General features: G+C 36.6%; 1 protein-coding gene across 2 annotated transcripts in view; it reads left to right on the top strand.

Moving 5' to 3' along the window:
* LOC121642756 (protein diaphanous homolog 1-like) overlaps nucleotides 1–20,585 on the top strand; it is a 104,663-nt gene that overhangs the window by 14,884 nt on the left and 69,194 nt on the right. Inside the window, exons 2-12 of one of the 2 annotated variants that reach the window (XM_041989649.1) lie at nucleotides 11,565–11,591; nucleotides 12,388–12,549; nucleotides 14,291–14,392; nucleotides 15,082–15,212; nucleotides 16,746–16,829; nucleotides 16,933–16,996; nucleotides 17,486–17,625; nucleotides 17,884–17,989; nucleotides 18,227–18,337; nucleotides 18,510–18,628; nucleotides 19,499–19,615. In XM_041989649.1, the coding sequence (XP_041845583.1) occupies nucleotides 11,565–11,591; nucleotides 12,388–12,549; nucleotides 14,291–14,392; nucleotides 15,082–15,212; nucleotides 16,746–16,829; nucleotides 16,933–16,996; nucleotides 17,486–17,625; nucleotides 17,884–17,989; nucleotides 18,227–18,337; nucleotides 18,510–18,628; nucleotides 19,499–19,615 (1,163 nt within the window). The remainder of the gene's footprint in view (nucleotides 1–11,564; nucleotides 11,592–12,387; nucleotides 12,550–14,290; nucleotides 14,393–15,081; nucleotides 15,213–16,745; nucleotides 16,830–16,932; nucleotides 16,997–17,485; nucleotides 17,626–17,883; nucleotides 17,990–18,226; nucleotides 18,338–18,509; nucleotides 18,629–19,498; nucleotides 19,616–20,585) is intronic. The other variant, XM_041989651.1, reaches the window with a different exon arrangement.

A 20,585-nucleotide genomic window follows, 5' to 3' on the forward strand; every position in this document is an offset into this window, starting at 1 on the left:
AAAGAAAATTACAAGCATAAAACAAACATGAAGAATAAGATGATGCAGAAAGAATGGTTCGCTCAGTATATTGAGCAGAATTTATCTGAATATTGGCAAGAAGACCCAAGCCTCTGGTGTTTTTCTGTGTGCAGCATCTTGATAGATTAGGCTTGGAGAGAAGGTAACAGTTTTTTATCAATATCCAGGTGAGCAAGACTGATTGAGTCACCAGGACCTACTTGTATCATTTCATGATGTTAATAATGAGAGGGAGAAACTTGTCTGTATGATGGCTTTAACTGCTTGATCGAGATTACTCAGACAAGTTGTAGGTTAAGTCTGGTGAAAAATCATGTAAATTACGGGGACCCTCAAGTACCTCTGTCACAAGACAAACATGCTGTGTAGAGGTAACAAGACATCTCAAGATTACCTAAAGTCTTGTAGTATAAACTTGGCTTATAAGTGTGAGATGTGGGGTAATCAGGGGGCGGAGAGTCGGGTCGGGATTACACAGGCAGAAATAATTGATTGACAGGCAGCAGCTCAGCAGCCACTAGCAAGATGGAAAGCGAGATTAACAAAGCACCTATGCAACAGAGCAGTATTTTGAAGTGGAAGACCTTTTCCCTCCAGAATCCCCTCAGCTACACAAAGCTTTTATTTTTGCGCAAAAGGAAGCTAGCTGATAGGGCTGCAACTAGTGACTATTCTGATGGTCGATTAGTCACCGACTATTAAAACGACTAGTCGACCAATCGGATTATGTATCTCATGATTATTATAAATGGATCTTATTTCACTTTTAGCTTTAAAATCTTGCATAAGGTTAAGTAAGTCAAACGTGCCTCTTTAAATGTTCGAGCATTGCAGACGTACTTCCGTTGTACGCAAGGTCTGCTTTACGAATCTCACGTGTATTTAATTTATTTTGTAAAGTTAACGTGAAGTTATCACAGACTTTTGACGTTCTCTGCCGCCGTTTTGCTCCCTAGTCCGCCGCCATATTTTTCCCCTGGCGGACTTTATTGCGCATGTGCAACTCTCAGCAGAGATAAAAAAATGAAGACGATGTCTCACTCTAGTTTTTTTTCCCCTCTTTACACATGTGCATTGTGCAACTCTCAGCAGAGATAGGATTAGAAGACGATGTCTCACTCTGTAGTTTTTTTTTTTTTTTTTTTTTTTTTTTTTTCTTGCCGACAATAGTCGAGGGCTAAATTCGTTGTCGACAATAAAAATAGTCAACAACATAGACTAATCGTTGCAGTCCTACTAGCTGACAGTGACTTGAGAATTTTGTGGATTTTATGAGTAAAATGGGAAAGTGCAAATGTAACATTACATGGCTGGACAAAGGGTCATTCTCGGCCTGGTTGACACTGGTGGAGAACCCATTCGAAGCTTGGTGCAAGAAGAACATTAAAGAGCGAAGCATATCGCCGCCTTAAAAGCAAAACAGCAAACTCCCGACAAGTTCAACAGCAACATCGACTAAAGTCGACCTCCGCACAACGTTTGGCTGTACCCCAACCCTAAGAGCTGAAGTACTGTGGACATTAAACACCGTCACCAAACACGTCGTACAAGACCGACAGTCGCAAAACATAGCCCAGTCTGGCTTAGCAGTTCATATTAACATAAATTAATCTCTCAAGTAAACAACAACCATTGTTGTTAACATATCACATGGTAATGACTAAATCATGTAAAGATCATATGACGGCTTGCTGTGATGTCAAGCTGCAAATTACAAACTTCATCGCTGAACAGAAAAAAAGTTTAATTTTAAATGTCCTGATTACTGTTTTTATTCAGTCGCTGCACATATTCTTTAAGTTCAGATCTCAGAAAATGTGGTGACATCAACAAAACCAGTAAAGAATAGTGAATCCATTTTAAGCCGTAATACAACTTAGAAATTAAAACAATAACTTCAAATTCAGCCTGTTAAGATCTGCGCATTTCTGTGATGTGCACAGCTTTCTCAATGTAACACCACAGTGACAGAAATACTCCGGTTGCTCCTCGATGGAGAGTGAGTGTTTCACTTCCTGGTAGAGTTAAAAAAAAAAAAATCTGTATTTGTGTGTGATTTTCAGGTGGTAGATGACTGTATGTGGTGCTGGCAGAGGTCTGCTCACCTGTGTGCGGTCGCATCGCGGCCAAACTCCCAAGAGTGTGATACAGAGAGCAGCAGACATACAAAAGACTTTTGTTTTAATAAAAGAACTCAGTATAAACCTCCTATGTAGACTGAGACTATAAATTAAATGCTGCAGAGTTTTCAACATTAGCTCAGTCAAGTCCGTTATCAGTCAGTTGCTACATGTCCGCTGCCTGAGTTCTATTGGCTGTACTTGCATTGATAAAAAGTACCTTGAAATACTTTGTGTTGTAAGGTGCTATGCACATTTTTCAAGCAGTTTAAGTGAAGCATTGCACTTTACATACACACCCAGGTCATTATAATAATCAGTCACTGCTGATGTAAATATATGCATTTTCTTAAATTCTAGGAGACATTAACTTGTGACAATGTGGGGGTGGGATGGGCATTAAATTCTGTTCCAAATTGTCTTAAAAAGTCTTAAATTTAGCTTGTAAAAACATGTAGGAACCCTGGATTCCAGTATTGGGAGGAAAAAAATGATATCCGGTTAATTGGCAAATTATTAAAAAAAAAAAAAAAAAAAAAAACTATTTTAATTTAAAATTTGCATTGTGAAATTTTCTTTCTATGGAGCAGTCTTGCTGGCATGCTCACTGCCTCTCCTGCTGCTCATACTGGACAGATTCTTGTGAGAACTGCATTAGGTTTGAACACTAAAGTAAAAACAGAAACCCCAGGACTGCATATATTTATTGTTTCATTATTTATTTCTGGCTAAGTAGCTGTTTTCGATCCTGGCCAATTGATAAGCTGTATTTTTTCTTTTTCTTCTTGGCCAGTGGTCGTTTAAGAGAATATCGCCCCTAGCAAGCCGTTGTTGAAACTCTGTGACGTTCAGGAGTTTTGGTTTATTTGAGTAAAGTGCACTGTAAAAGCAAACCAAACCAAACAAAGGTGCACAAATTTTTAAGAACAATCCCATTCGAGCCAAGTACCCTGGGCTATCCTTGTGTGAATGCACCTTTAAGCTTTGCATGTTTTTGTTTTTTGTTTTATTGCTGTGTGTTCTGTATTTGTAGCACCTTTGTTTACTTTATTCAGCATTTTTTTCCTGCATTTCTTTTTTTTTTTATCTCGTCCCCTTTCTGTTCTGTGACAAATTTTTATAAGCTGATTAGTATTAACACAGCTTTTATCATCTGTAATAAAGTATTATGAGTTTGTATTTTTAACTGTTGTGAATAGAGAACCATTGAAAGATGCACAGTGTTTATCAATTAATTTATTTACAGTTTCATACATATGCAAGACATAAGCACCTGGCAGATTGTTACAGCTGCGTGTCTCAGTTTATAAGTGAGTTATGTTACTGTTAAGTCGGTGGCTACATGGACATGTAGAGACATAAAAAATGGGCAAGTTATTGATGAATTTGTCAAATTCAGTATAAAACAGTGGACATATTGACTTCACAGGTTAAATGTAATTTTTTTGTTGCTTTATATTTTTGCATCAGTGTTAAGGGTTTTCATACCCAGTTGTTTTCGGCTTGTCACAAGTTGGCTGGGACTTGTAACTGACATGACATGTTTTAACATGCAGGGCTCAAGGCTCAGTAATTATAAGATCGAAGCTGGTAATCTATTATTTACTTCTTCATTTTGTTAACACATAGTCCATGAGTCTTTAGCTAAGGCCAAATTAAATTACTTTCATTCAGAAGATGGGTATTTATCCTAAAACTCTTATTTAGGTAACTTCCTGCTTTGATGTGATGTGAGCCTTAAACTGTTTGGGTGTGCCTAAGTGTTGCTTCCCCATGTGTGCTCAGCATGTAGCCATGGTAACCTTGTAAGCAATTTTAATTTGGTGTGGTCGACAAGAGAAAAGACCAGTCACAATTGTCCTTCTTCACAACCCCACACCCCAGTGTCTGTGTGGGAGGGCTTTGCAACCCAGAAAAGAAAACTACTTAAAACTTTTATAAATTCATTATTTATTTAAGGAATGTTATTTAAGGCAAACATGTAATGTAGCCTTATTAAATGGCACAGTTTACCAGGCTGAGAGCACTTGATTTCTCTTGTTTTCTCTTGTTTTTTGTTTTGTTTTGTTTTTTTTTCTTTTCTTTATGCACCCCTGTACTTATTATAATTTTATGTTTTTTTTCTTTGTCTGCACTTGAGCAAGCAGCAGGAGAAATAGACAGGAAGTTGAGACTAGGTCCGTTTTCAAAATGAAGTTATTAGCACAGCATTGTCACCTTTCCAGAGTACAATTTCATACTCTTGTTATGGTCCCTAAATGAAGGCATGGCAGCTTTTATTTTGCCGTGGCGCTGCGCCACGATCATTTAAATATAGCCGAAACTTGCAGTATTATGGACGATTTTACCTAAAAGAAAAAGAGAAGACAGAATGAGATTTCAACTAGGACACCTAAGTATGGGTAGGCAGCTTGTGTTGAGACAGAACAGAAATGATTGTCATCAGGTTTTGTCCAAAATTCATGTCAGAAAACTGACTGACTTGCATAGTGCATTAGGTTGTCCCTTTGATTCCCTAAATGGTTGTAGTCTAAATGTAACATGTCTTACCTTTGCTAATTTGAGTATCTAGATGCTAAATTTGCTACAGAAACAGCCATAAATGTTCTGTGTGTGAAGGAATAGAGACAGACTTTTCATTTGCCCCTTTGCCAAAGTAATGAGGTTGCATTTGAACAAAATGACATATCACTGTGCCTAGAAAAGAACAATTAATTCTCCACATTATATTTCAAATATTAAATGTGTGTGAGAGTTAGTGCTTATTTATTTTAGTTTTTTTTCAACACACACCACACAAGGTAATCCAGGAACTATAATGTGATAGTGGCCAATTTGCTGTGCATGAATTAAGCAAAAAAAAAAAAAAAAAGCCTTGTTGGGTGAGAGTTCAGTATTCATGGATAAATTTTAATTTCCTTATGCATAAGAATATTAAAACATCCAAATCCTGTTTTTTTTTTTTGTGTGTTTTTTTTTTTTTTTTTTGAGCTTTGGGTGAGATTTAAGACGATAATACATTGAGCCCACGTACATGCACACCAGAAATCTGATGACTATCTGATCTCTGGAGTTACCAGATTATTCAGGTGATCATTTAGATGGCATAATCTGATATACTTTATCAGATAATGTCAGTTAACTGATTGAGGGATCAGATTAACATATATTTCTCCCCAATACTTTGTCTTTGTGCATATAGATCAGCGTATCTGATTTTTTTTTTATTAATTTATCTTGAGTATGTGCAAAAAAAAAAAAAAAAACTGTCGGTTCCTCTAAATGATGGAAGCAACAGTAATAACATGAGCATAACACAAAATAAAAACACAATGTCATTAGGCGCAGCGGGAAGTAACACATAATATAATTTAAGTTTTATTGGCTTATTAGCTCACATAAAACTAAGGTGTTTTGATAATAGCAGGAAGTTACATCACTACATATTAGGGGTTGGAATCTTACATCATGCTTCGATTCAGTTACGATTCAGATGACCGGGATGTGCTTTATAAAAAGATTATTAGTAGATTTTGATGTATATTTTTTCCATTATTTGACTACTTGATTAACACTACTTTTTCTGAATCTAAACATGTATTGTGACAAACAGCAAAGAAGAAACCTCCTTCATCTATTCGTTAATGTAGGACAACTTGTGTTTCCACCGCATTAGAGCAAAACATAGAGCTGCATCAGATTCTAGCAGTCTTGTGATCATATTTCTCTTAGAACTTCGACCACGTTCTTCCACATCTGACCCCAAGCCATTTCTCCTGGCCAGAGCCGCCTATTGTCTGACACATTTTGGTTGTTGGCTGCATTGAACCTTTATTAATATTTTATTTTATTTTATTTTATTTTCATAACTTCAAAATTGGCATAGCAACTTTATTTATAAAGCGTATTTAAAAACAGAAACTGTTAGCTAACAAGCTGCACAAATAAGTTGGTACATACATGCTAACTTGTGCAGCATCTATATTTACCTCGGTAAACACCGTGTGATGCATGTGATGTCTTTAAACTTCCCTCACTGAGTCTCATGGTTGTGTTTAAATTCTAATGGAAACAGCCGGACAAAAGAATCACATCTCAGCAAAAAATTGAGCATCAAGGGTTACCTGCTGTGTGAACGTAGCCTGAATTGAAGAGTTCGACTAGTGGTATCATAGTGTTACTATAGCTAGCACATCTGATTTGCTTATATTTTTGGCTTCTCTTGTAAGTGGCAGTAATTGACATGGTTTGTAGTTTGCTTTTGACTGTATCTTGATTCAAACGCTTTCTGCAAAGACTGGTTTGCTCTTTGCTTGAGATTTCAGGTTTCTTTCACTAGCATTTGAAAAGAAAAACAACATATGTATTTTCCAAATGTTTTTTTCATGGCTCCTTTCCCTAAAATAAGAGATATGGTGTCCTTGTCACATTTCTAATAACAGAAAAATTTCACCTCCCCTATATTATTTAGGCCCACCATTAAATTGTAAAAGTCCTTTTTCAGAACTGTGTGTACTTCACTCATACGTCAATGAAAGTGGCTACTCTGCTTTCTGTCATTCTCACATTGCTTAGTTGCCATTTTTGCTCTGATTTACATAATGTTTCTTACCTCTCTGCTCCTTAACTTAATGCAGAGTGGAGGTGTGCACATACACAGATAAATCAGCAGCACTGTGTGACTGGCACATTATATTGCTATCGAAAGCCAAACACATAATCAGGTTTGTTTCTCCTCGGCCGGTCTGGTCTCCGATAGACATACAAACAGCTCTCTCCCTGTCCTCCTTGTTTATGCTGCTGCTTTTAGGGCTGTACAATATGTTCCCTTTCAGGACATGAAATATACAGTTGCCAGCAAAATTGTTCAACCTTCATTTCACTGGATTCCTAATGCAATGGGGTTGAATAATTTTGCTGGTGACCTTAGATATCCCATGATGTGTTTCTGTGTAAATGTTTATTGTTAAGGGCTTTTCATTTTTGCACTACATGGGCTTGCTCTGAACATGAAATGACAAAGCAGCAAATCGATTCATAATCTCACCAGATATCATTGTTTAATATCCCCGTCCTTATGACTGTCCAGGTTTAGTTTTTTCCCTTAAATTTCGTGTTATCAGAAAGGTGGAAATTCATTCCCAATAAATTCTAAAGTTTCCATTTTCAACATTACTCATTATTTTCATTTAATTATGATTGTTTATATTGCCATGTAGCCACTCGAATTTAAAGAGACTTACTTTCCTGCTGCAGCTGTTTCAGCTGCTTGACTTGGTGATGAGGCCTACTTTGGTTTTCAAATAAGAAATGCCAACACTACTGTGATTTCTTTCACCAGTTGCCTGCCTGGAAGTTGATGAAGCTAAAGAAATGTCCTTATCTGCAGCTCCTTAGTTGGTTCACGGTTTCCAAGTCTGCACGTGAAAAGCAGTTACGACTCTGTAGACGTCCTATTGATACTATGAAATTGTTTAAACTTGTCTGAGAAGAAAGTCAGACAGGCGAATCAGTGTGAGTATGCAAAGCACCGTAGGTATGGTAGGACATGGTGGAACAAAACTGAATTGTTAGTAGTAGTGACAGTAGTGACTTTTCTCCTCTTGCATTGATAATCTGTATCAATGCAGTGTTTAAAAAGGGCCACAGTAACGTTTGCAGGGTTTCCACTACATTTAAATTATCGTGGTGCACCGCCATGCCAAAATAAAAGCTGCCATGCCTTCAGAATTTTTTTCAGATGTTACAAATGTAAATTATATTGTATGAAAGGTGCCATATAAACATAAAGTCTGTATAATGTCTGTATTTGCGTACATTTACGGACCATAATAAGATTGTAAAACTGTACTAAGGAAATGTGACTCTGCAAATATCTTAATTTTACAAACTAGTCTCAACTTCCTGTCCGGTTCGGCTTGCTCGAGAGTGGTGGCAAAGAGGTGATAGGGTGGAGTGATTGCCACATACTCCACAAGAAGTGAGAGAATCTTCAGGCTGCAAGAACAAGAAAAAGTTTGTTTTTGTCTGGTCAATTCATCCTTCTTTTGTCAACAAGGAGGATGAAGCTTTGTCCGCGACAGAGCGGGGATTACTGCAGGGGGTTCTGTGTCTTCATGTGCAATGACCATTTTTTTTTTTTCATATTTAACAGAAAACCTTGTCCGTGGCAGGGCGGGGTTGTGCACGTGGCGGTGTCCTTGTCTTTAAATGCCAAATGTGATGCAGACATTTTTGTACGTTCTTGGCACCTCTGTCAGTTGCTCATTTAATAGGTCTTATAAAAAGAGTAGTGGGGGGGAGAAAAAAGTAGAGGTAAAGCTGAGGAGCAGCAGGGAAAGCTGTGGCCAACTCTCTTCAGAATCAGGATCAGACATATTTTTTGAACCCCAGACTGGGAAATTTCAGTGTTAAAACAGCACTCTTTTCTCTCTGCATTAAAAAAAATGGCAGAGAGAAAAGAGTAGGCTCTCTGGTTTGAGCAGCTCGGTTGTTTCCTTCCTCTCAAGTTGTTCCGTGAATCCGTGAATCATGACGGCTGCCGGTTGATGAGATGATATCTGAATTTTGCAGTTACATTACATGCTTCATTTACTGACCCTTGGACATCTGACGTTTACCCAAGGGAAGGTCAGTTAACAGTAAATATTTGTAGCATTGGTTTGAGAGAGATTATATTGCAAAAGCCCTCCCCCACAGTTAAAAAAAAAAAATCAAGTGTTACCCTATGAGATATTTATTGAAAGCGTTCTCATAATAAACAAATTGTGTGTTGTGGAAAACAAAAGTTGCTGTGAAACTTGATTCAAGCAACATTTATTTATTCAAAATATGTATTATTTTGATAATATTATTAATTTATTAAAACTATGATTCTGATATTTCAGCATTCTTTGTTGAAATAATCCCACTGGGGGAGTTTTTCCACCTCCAGCCAAACGTTTTTGAAGCTGCTACTTATTGTTGGAATAGGAAACACAAAAAGACAAAAGGGAAAAATCAAAATGCAGATTTGAACGTTAGAGGCTCCTTCCAGGTGATTTATTTTTTCTGTCAAGTAGACCTCAGAGGAGATTGAAAAGATTGAAAAAAAAAAAAAAAAAGTTAGATCTGGCTCTATGCTAATTGGCATGTAAAATTATTTTACACAGATTAGATTAATCCTTTGATATAATTATACTGAGTAAATATAATGAAGTATCCTCTTCTATTTTTATATGTTACTTTCCTGAATGGATGTTTCAGATGTAGCTGCTGTCATATTGTAGGTTATTGGAAGTGCTTTATATTTTAAATATGTTTAATATTATGTTAAATGGAGAGACATTGATGAAAATGAAACTTTTTATTGTTGTTTTGCACAGGGTCATTATAAGCCAGTTTCCCTACTGAATGACAAACCTGACGTGAATACCGGTAGTACGTTGGTCTGCGTGTCTTAACTGTACTTGTGGTTTATAAAGTGGAACTTTACAGTTAAAGTTACAAGGGTGTTTTGGGTCTCCTTCCACATCTGTCTTTAAATCTTTCTTTCTGACTTGTTCTTAGCTTCCCATGCAACTACCCAGAATCCACCTTACCTACTGTCAGCTGGGTATTTCCGTTCTGTGGGCAAAAGAGAAGCACAACATTGGTTTATGTGTGTGTTTTTGTGGCATATCCTGCATCTGTGTGATCTGTAGTGGATTTGTTTTTTTTATAGCAGATGTGAAATTGTAAACATCTGCCTTTGACTTATCTTCCCATAATATTAGTGTTCTATTGTCAGTCCCTCTTTTTCCTTCCACTTAAGACAGTTGTCCCTTTAACTTGACCATTTGTAGAAAATGACTTTCCATTATACAGGAAAACCATCATTACAGCGGCCCCTTGTTAATCGCGTGAGTTACGTTCTAAAAATAACCCGCAATAGGCGAAATCCGCGAAGTAGTCAGCTTTATTTTTAACAATTATTAGATGTTTTAAGGCTGTAAAACCGCCCACTACACACTCTCAGACAGACATGAACATTTTCACACTTTTCTCTCTTGTTTAAACACCTTCAAAGTTCAAACCTTCGAAGAAAAATAAGTCCAGTATTATAGAACAAACACGCTGTGAAAAAAAATCATGCAAAATTGCACTAAAAAAATCTGCGAAGCAGCGATGCCACAAAAGGTGAACCGCTTTATAGCGAGGGACCACTGTATATTGTAAGCTTTTATTTTTTAAGCTGCACATGATGTGCAGTGTTTACATTGAAAATGCCTTTAAAATAAAATAAAATGAATAAAATAAAAAAAGCTGTCCTTTCCACTTTCCCAGGTTCTTTGTCAGAGAAGCTACATTTTGTTACTATTTGTTTGCATTACAGGTTTGGGGGGGGAAGCTGTACTGGATTTTGGCTCAGACCAAAAAAAAAAAAAAAAAGAAATCATTGCAACAAAGTTTTGACTAAAGCCTGCAAACTTTTCTGTTCAGCAGTGCTTGTGTGTATTGTATTAGTTGTATTCATTTGATGCAGCTTGCTTTGATAACAACAAGCAGTCTTTTGCACACATATTCATTCACATTCATGCAAATATAACTTTTGAGGGCAAAACATTGACTCCCACTAATTTCACTGTTATATAAACATCCCCTCCTCTCAAAAAAAAAACAAAAAAACACTTACAGTATTGTTTTCTATGTTGATCTTAATCGTGATTGGGATATGCTTTATAACTTTAATTTGATACCCTGTTTGTATCTGCTACATGTTGCTGGATCAAGGGGTTGGAGGTCTTGTCCAGACTTGTGGTACACAGCTTTGAATTTTTAATAAATTTACTTTCTGTAAAGCATTAGTTGTTCCCAACTTTGCTTTTTTGGGATATGTACAATTCTTCAAAACATTTGTTTTTAATTCTAGTTTCTTGATGTGATCATTTTATGTTGTGATACTAATGATAACAGAGAATGTGGTTTGCATGGACCTTTTATTTAGAGCATCTTTTCCTCCCAGTGAACCACTGGTTTGTGTTGAACGTCCAACAGAAACATTATTTGGTGCAGCCTGACATCTAGTGGTTAACTGTTGTATTTTTGTCCTTTCAAGTTATGATTGTTATTCTTCTCTGTATTAGTCAATTAAAGTCTTTTCTCCTTAGCTCAACTTAGTGTCTTTACCCTGTTATAGACATATTAATCCTTAATGAAGAATTAGATTGAGTATTCATGGTAATTTATTTGCTATTTCTTTCTCTGTCCTGCTGTGAATTAGTCATGAACCTTGTATATAATTTACCTTAATTTACCTGTCATGAATAATTCTTTTTATAATGGATCCTTTTTTTCTCTCTCTCTCCCTCTCCTCCTTGCCACTTAATTTTTCCTGTCATCTGGTTGATTTTTTTTCCTCTACTCTTTCTCTGCACCCCCACCCCCCCCACTCATGCGTTCCAGAAACTCAAACGGCTGATTCCTGATGAGGTAGGTTTATCGTAGTGTCCCCATCACCTGTGTGCCTAACTCAACAATCTGTCATTGTGGGTTTAGATAAAACTAACTCACTACCATGTATTGTCATGTCTCTGCCTGCCTAACCCACCATAACACACATGTTATTGAGTATTTTTGTTTTGTCCTGTGTTGTACTAAAGCTTGATGTGCACATCTTCTGGACGTACAGTGATGACACACAATACTTTGCACATAGATATGCGATCTTCATGTGTCTGAAACAAGTGAAGGACAACTTATTTTCTATGAATTATCACAAGATGTGCTGTATTCTGCAACTTGTAGTTCAGTGGAAAAGAAACCATTGTAAGTTTGATTTGAGAGAGTATTCTTTCTGTCCTCTCTCAAGCAGCACAAACCTATTTTCTTTGTAGCTTTAAAGATTATTATGAATACAAGGAGCTCGCCACCATTTATGTTATACTCAGTATTTTTATTCAGTGTTTTTTGGGATTTACCAGCATTGATTGGACTGTTTCAGTTTTATTTGCTAAAATGTTGGTGAAACATACTACCTTGCATGCTAGCCATAATTTTTTTTTTTTACTAAACAGCAAATTAACATTTAAGATGTTAAATGGAAAGGGGTGCATGTCTGAAAGGGGCTAATATAATATCTGCAAATTAACAGAATGAACCTACAGGGTATGGGTGTTTTAACATGACAGTGGAAGCATAACATTGGTATAAAGACAAAGTATGGATAACATCTAATATTTACTGTCTTGCCTCTTTCCTGTAACCTGCATCATGTTTACTGATCCAGCTGGAGCGCTTCACGAGCATGAGAATGAAAAAGGACAAGGAGAAGCCCCAGATTCCAGGTCAGCGACATTCTTCGGCTGCCAGCTATGAGATCAGTGCTCAGGGTGCCATGCTGAATGATCACCCTGATGAATATGTCCTGGAACTCTTCGAGCAGATGCTGGTAAGAAACACAGTAGAAGTGTGGAACAGATTCTGCTTTTATAAAACTGCTTAAAATGTGTAATTTTGTTTGTACATTTGGCACATCTTTAGTTGCTAAAAGACCCTTTCATGTAAAGCCTAATACTTTGAGACCTTAATACATCTGTTGAATTTTGACTACATATCAATGTCTGCTTGTTTGTTGCGTGTTCATTTTAAAATAATTGAAAAAACATGTATGTTGTGACAAAGTAAAGTTGAGAGCTTGAAATACATTTTTTAACAAAGGTGCACTGGTGTATGTGGTAGAAAGAATTATTTGCACAACAAACAAAACACAATATTTGTGAAACCTTAAATTTAATCTTAATTAAAGCTTATAAAAACTAGAACACACACATAGTAGTGTTGTTTTGTTTAGTTTCTAAAGTCTGGTTTGGTTTTTAATTAGTGCAGAGCAGCGATCAAAATTTTAATCAGGATGAATCACGTTGCACACAAAATTCAATGATTCAGATTCTTTTATTTTAATAATACCTTAATGTGAAAAAAGTGCAGTAGATTTTTAGCTTAAAAACCCTTATTTGTAAAAACATAACCTGCTTTTTAACAGCAGTATTCTCTTTATAAAAAAGCAGTCAAAATACTTCCTGTAAGTTTAAACTTAAATATTTATATAATAAAATCAAATATTTATGACGAACATGGATGAAAATATCAGGATTTATTGGTTAAAGTTAATAAATTTCAAAGCTGTGTGACGCTGGCTGACCTCTGAACTCGGAGGAATCAATATCTGATGGAGAATTTCAGCCATCTGGGTGTGTTTCCAGGCTGGAACAAAAGGCAGGATTACAATCTGAGATCTTTAGTGTGAGGGAGGAAGCGATCTTTCAAGAGAAAAATAAAGATTATGACCTTGAACTTATGTAAATATTCAGTTAATCTAAAAATCTCTAAAAATCTCCTAAAATTTCTATTATGACTTAAGTAGAAGGAGATAAAATGATCTCTGATCAGTAACAAAGCAATGGTGTGTTTAATTAGTTTAAAAGTTATTTAACAACTTTTTTAAAACCTAAAATCTTAAAATAAAAAGATTTGAACATGAAATGATCACTGTATGTCAGGATCAAATTTTCTTGAGTGTGTGTTTGTTTCCTCATGTGGGGCTGTGGACAGACACCTGTTCAGGTGATGCTGCAGCAGCACATCTTCAGATGATCTCAATGGCTGAGAAACAAAAGGACGTCTATCCTGAGCCACCAATCCCCCTCTTGTGACCTGGGGTCTGTCTGTGTAGTCAGTCAGTGAGGAATGCATTTGGGGAAAAAACAAAACAAAAAAAAAAACAAATACTGCAGGAATGCATGATAAAATGACCGTCTGCTTTAATTAATCATTGCATTAAAGTGATAGTGCATCAACTTGCCCAGCTCCATTTTTATTTGTCTACAACCTGTTACAGTAAAGCGTTTCTAACTTTTTAAATGCTTTTGTCTACAGTCTAAGTCTAATAAGCCAGGATGGATCAACCAGCTCCAGCTTTGCGAATTTGCTTTTCATTCTTAGTCTGGGTGCGGTGCAGAAGTGATCATCTCTGCTCCGACTGCAGTTGGAAGGAAAAACATTTCCAGATGTGTCACTCTGCTGTTTAATCTCTTACATAAACAATACACTGTTACTTAATGGATAAAATAGAGATTATTTAAGATTTTTTTTCTTTCTTTCTCTGTCTCTCTCTCTCTCTCTCTCTCTAGGTGGATATGAACCTGAATGAGGAAAAGCAGCAACCTCTGAGAGCGAAAGACATTGCGATCAAAAGAGAGATGGTCTCCCAGTACCTCCACACCTCAAAAGCTGTTAGTACTGAGATTTTGTTCTTTTATCTTTATCATGTAATTGTTCAGAGAAGTGGAGAGAAATGTCCAGAATTCACATTTAGACCTTATTTTGTTTCTTTAATCTACCTGCAAATCTGTGCATATTAAATTACACTTTCTACATATTTGACATTTTTAGAAAACATGTAACACACAGACATAAACAAAATATCTTACTATGAGTTATCAGCTGTGGAAGAACTCATATCATACAGCACTATCATCTGTGTTACTGTTAGGGCGTGTGCTCTTAACTCTTTGTGCTGGAGAACAGTCTGTACTGATGAGAGTCGAGGCTAGATTATAAATACATTTCATATTGTTTTCAGAGTTTAAATATTGAGCCAGAACAAAACAATTCTCTTTGTTCATAAATATTTTAGTAGCAACAAGGGACTAATTTTGAGAAGCCAGTTGATCAAAGGGATCAGGCACAGATAGTTGCCTATGCAGTTCATTAAACTGTAAACAATGTCATTATGAGACAATATCTTTTAATACTTAAAGCCAGAATTCCAAATAAATAAGAATTCTTGCCTTTAGCCTCACTGTTTTGCTTTCTTGTGGAATTTATTCCAGTTACACGGAGCAACAAGTGAAATTTAAATGCTGAACTCAAAGTGATTTGCTGTTTGTGTGCCTGCTGTGTCCGTTTGTTTGCTCATCAGGGCCAAGACCAGAAGGAGAGCTCCAAGTCAGCCATGATGTACATCCAGGAGTTAAAGACAGCCTCCCGAGACTCACAGCTGCTGGGCTGTCTGGAATCCCTACGAGTTTCACTCAATAACAACCCTGTCAGGTAATACACAAACACACACACACTGTTCAAACTACACGTATCTGGACAATCTTTTGTTCTTTAAGTGCTGTCTGGGTGCATTCAATTTGATATATGGTAAATCCTGCTGCAGTCTTGCGTATCCAATGAATTCTGTTGAAGTTATGTTTATAAAAAATTGTGTCTTATGTTCAGAATTAGTTGGAAAGGTGGGCGTGAAGTCAAACAAAGCAATTGTTTTTCAGGTTTTTTGGAGAATCCTTTGATGTTGATGTTTGACCCACAGACTTTACCAGACACTTTCTACAATGATGCTCTCTCAGGCATTTAGTTCCGCTGCTTTCAATTTGCTGAGAGCTTTCTGTCTTTGATGTGATCTTCTACCAACTGGATGACAGCTCAGTCGGGCTGAAATCAGGTGGTTGGTGCATCTGCCTAATGACCACTGGAGAGGTCCTCTGGTTGCTTTTGTAGCATGTCTATGATGGCTGCCCTGCTGAATGAATGAATGAGATATTGGCCAGTGCACTTTGATGCATCTAGCTTAATCTGAGCTCATATACATCCATGCATTCGACATCTTCACTCCAGCAGCAGTACAATCAGTAAATTATACAACAGAACCAACATCCTGTTCAAATGATGAGGTATTATGCTTTGGATAATGAGCTCCTTCTGTTTATTTTATGCTGCTTTCTTTTCATTTTTCCTTTTCAGCGAAAATTTTGTCATTAGTCTATAAATCTTAGATCCAAACCTTCTTTCATTTCCCCTAAATTTTTTAAACAATGAAACCCAAAAAATTTAAATGAAAGGTTTCAGATTCTGTGCCAACCATTCGAACTCTCTTTGGAGGTGAAACATGGAACTTGTCTTAATTAAATGTTTTTTCTGCTGTTATGTTGTCATTCCGAAACATATAGAGCTCTGTCAATACTTCATTTGTCTTGAAGGAATGTTTCTGGATAAATCATCCTGTCATAAGGAATTTAATCTGCTGCTGGCAAAGTTTTTAGAAACCTCCCCAGGAAATTGAACAAGTATTGGTGCTTTAAGATTCTCTGGCTGCCTCAAAGTGAATATATCTGCACTTAAAATGATATTTGACTTTCATCAGAGTATGTATGACAGTCTGTCTGAAAGTTGAAGAGGAACTTTGAATATTATAATGTTCCTCAGGACTTGAATAAATCCATGAAGGAATAGCTTGAAGAAAAAAGAAGCAGAGTTATGGTTTGGCTTTTGTCAAATCAAGATCTGAATCCTGCTGGATGATTGTGGAGGGATTTGAAGTTGATCAATTAATGCTGATTGGTTAATTGAACAAGATTTCCTTTGTGGATTATCCAAACCACTTTGATCCATAGATATAGTCTCAAAGATGATTCAAGTCTTTCTTTTCAGGAATGTAAGGAAAATATCCTATAACACATAATTGTTAAAGTTAGACTAACTGCTAGTTTTTTTTAAAAAAAATGTGAGCAATACAGTGTGAATGTATGAACATATATATATACAATAAATTAAATGTATTAATCATGTCATCATTCCCAGTTGGGTGCAGAACTTTGGAGGTGAGGGCCTGGCACTGCTCCTGAATCTACTTAAACGTCTACAGGAGGAGAAAGAGGAATTCGTGTAAGTTACATAAACAGCAGAAAAGAAAGTGAAGGATTCTGTTTAAGGTAAATGTGTTTCTAATGCTTTTTTGTGTCCATTTCTCTCTCTTATCAATAACTAGAGCGATGGGAGTAAAGTGTCAACATGAGATAATTCGCTGTCTGAAAGCCTTCATGAACAACAAGGTAACACATTTGACTGGTTCTTTGTGCACATGAAAGTACTTGTTCTTTTCTTTCACACATAAGCTGTTTAAACTACAGTCTTTCTCTGTTTCATGGTAGTTGTGGCAGTTTTCCACTAGAGGGCATCATTAGCTCATTGTGACCAACTTTGGTCTTTTTATTTCAGTGACTCTCACAGATCATCTTTGATTGTTTGGTGCATTTGAGTCTGATCCATTCTAACAAAATGCAATGGTGTTCAGAAACTTTATTTTATACTTCTTTATCTGAACTGTATTTTAGGGACTTATGTCAATTTTGGTTGAGATGTTAAAATAATTTTTATCAAAACACATTATTGCTGCTGTCAGAGGAGTCATACCTGGACTGAGAAAAAAGGTCTTTTTCTGATCTTTATCACTGTCATTTTGAACCGCTGCTCTTTTTATGACTGCTGAAAGAAAGTTTTACATATTGTAATTTTGCTCTGATTCCTCTCTTCCCTGTTAGTATGGTCTAAAATCCATGCTGGAGTCTGATGAGGGAATTCCCCTGCTGGTCAGAGCCATCAACCCCGGGGTACCTCTCATGATGGTGGACACTGTCAGGCTGCTCTCTGCCATCTCCATTTTGGAAAGCTTTGGAAATGCGTAAGAATCAGTGACACTTTAACTTTTCAGTATGTTGAACACACAAAAACTGCATTTGAACAACATTCACCACAGTTTCGGTCTTGAGCTTAAGTCTAATATTCAATGTTTCAACAGTTTACAGGTATCAGCTGCTCTGTTGGCAGCCTGACAGTCACATTAGTAACTGGCAGTAACTCAGCAATGGCGCCATGATATTTGATTTCATTGTCTTTTGAAAACCTTTATATGATGCACATCAGTGTCATTTTCTTGCAGCCATGAGCGTGTCTTAGAGGCCATTACAGAGGAGGCTGAAAAAAGGGAAATTGAGAGATTTCAGCCTCTTATTGCTGGCATGGAGAATCATAACATTGCTCTTAAGGTACATGTGCAGACCTACACCAGAACATAAATAGCGATTCAGTTTACATTAAATAAATAATGCAGTTCTGTTTGAGATAAATTAAACAACTTGGTGTGAAAAAGACATGCTAAAATGATTATATATATATATATATATATATATATATATATATATATATATATATATATATATATATATTTTTTTTTTTTTTTTTACCTGAAATATAAAGTTGACCTTGTGCTGTGTTTTTGACAGGCTGGCTGCATGCAGCTTATCAATGCCTTAATAAGTCGGGGCGAAGAACTGGACTTCAGAATCCATATTCGCTCTGAACTTCTAAGGTTGGGACTTAGAGATCTGCTGAAGGTAAACAACGACTGCGCTCATCTTCACAGCCTTACTCTTTTCATCTTTGTAACAATGCCTCTGTCTTCTTGATGGACTTGCATACACCTGCTCTGTATAAAACTTTAAACTGTCCAACCTCTAAATGTGTCTCTCTGACTCTCTGCTTGCATCCCACCCTGTTTTCCTGCAGGAGCTGCGGACAATAGAAAATGAAGAGCTGAAGGTGCAGCTCTCAGTGTTTGATGAACAGGCTGAAGATGACTCTGAAGACCTAAAAGCACGTCTTGATGACATCCGTTTAGAAATGGAATATCCTCCCAATGAACAAAAATAGTTTTTTTTTCATTGAAACTATCAGTCCTATGTTTTTTTTTTCTTAAAAATGAAAAGGATTAGCATGGTACAGTCTGCATACTGGATCATGGCAAAACCTCTCATTTTCTGAGTTTTCATGCCCACATTACTTTGCAAGTATGATTTGCAAAAGAAAAAATATTATGATGCAATAAAAATTTACTGCATCAGAAACATTAGGAAGAAATTTAGACTAAAACTAGCTACTTGCCAGCAGCCTAACTCTCTATAGAACAGTGTCTCTTAAAGAACATGAGCCTGTACAGAGAATGTGGATATAAAGTACTTAGATGTGATAATGAAGAGGCAATAAAACATCCCACCAGGATGTTTAAGTAGGCAGATTTTTTATTTGTATTAATATTGATGTGTTCCTGTTGGTAATAACCACAAATTAGGGCAGATAAACCTGGAACAAACAACCATTTATGGATAGGATAAAGAGGAGGCTGACCATGCACTAATCTGTGTGAGGAGTGATCAGATTCTTCTTTAATGAGGCATTTATGATGAATGGGGTTAGGCCTCCTTGTTTTGATAGTGTAACAATGTAGTTTTTAATTCCTTATTTAATGTGCAGTTATAAATTTCAGCACCAGGTGTCTCCTGTGTTTTACCAAAACCCTGCTCACACAGACATCCTCATATTCCTCTACTTGTATGAATAATGGAAACATGCAAACACTTGTGTCAAGTGTTTGTTGCTTTTAACACCATCATATTCAGCCTCTGATGTGTTGTGTGTGTGTGTGTGTATTGCCTGATTTCTCAGTTAAATTATTCTGTTGATTCAGTTGATTTCAGCCTTAACTGGATTTGTTTCAGTGATGTGAGGGAAGTGTTTGAAATCCTAGTCAACACAGTAAAGGACTCCAAAGCTGAAAGTCATTTCCTGTCCCTGATGCAGCACCTGCTTCTGATACGTAGTGATTATTTGGCCAGGTAGTGCACACGCATGCAGACACACTCCTCATGTATTTAATTACAGTACTTTCCAGATGCATCTACTAAAGCTGAAGAGATAGAACCGTTTTCTTTTTAAGGATTCAACATTCACAACAGCCGACATTTTTTCCCTCTGTCCTTCTTTGATTTCCTTGAGGTGTTGGTCCACTTTTCTCTAATGTTCATTTGACATTCTTCCTCATATTTACTAAATACCTTTGAGACGTCCAGTGTATTTAATGATGTGGTCTGCAGGATCCCTCTAAAAAGCAGATCATATTACAAATATAAGAGTCCACCCCCACTCATGGGTAATTTAATGAAATGAGGCCAGTCATTAAATTTTCAGAATCACTGGGTCTGAATGAAAAGAAAGATGAATGCCTCTGTTTGGTCATTATATCAGCTCAAAGTCTCACGTCGCACAGATAGCAAAATAGCAATTTCCTAAAAAATGGTGAAGCTGCAGCAGCAATGATGTGATAAAATTCCCATATAGCCAAGAACCTGTTAAATAGATGTTTCTTCCTATTCTTTAATTCTTTTTTGCATTTCTCCCGTTTGCTGTTTGTTTAGAGCACAATTGCAAAGCTGTGAAATTAATAACTGCAGAGAAGTCCAATTTCATTTTAATGGAATTGAGCGCCATCGACCCTTATCAGAAGAAATATGCTAATGTCTGCCTCTGTGTCCTCCAAAGACCTTGGAGTTTCAGTTAAAGAAAAGAAGGCACAAGAATTAGAATAAAAGACAACAGAGTCACAGCATTGTGGACATGTCCATGTTCTAATTTAATGTACATTTTTGATGAGCAAAACACAAAAGCATACAGAGATGCACCGATCTGAGCTGGGTTAGTTGTACTGTTGTAGTGTTTTCTCCAATGCCTCATAAGACAGGAAATTGTGGCTTATTTTTAACACCGTCTAGGAAATAAATTGTGAAGTTGGAGAATGTAGGTTTGCCA

This window comes from Melanotaenia boesemani, chromosome 7 (genome assembly GCF_017639745.1).
Source record: "Melanotaenia boesemani isolate fMelBoe1 chromosome 7, fMelBoe1.pri, whole genome shotgun sequence".
NCBI lineage: Eukaryota > Metazoa > Chordata > Actinopteri > Atheriniformes > Melanotaeniidae > Melanotaenia > Melanotaenia boesemani.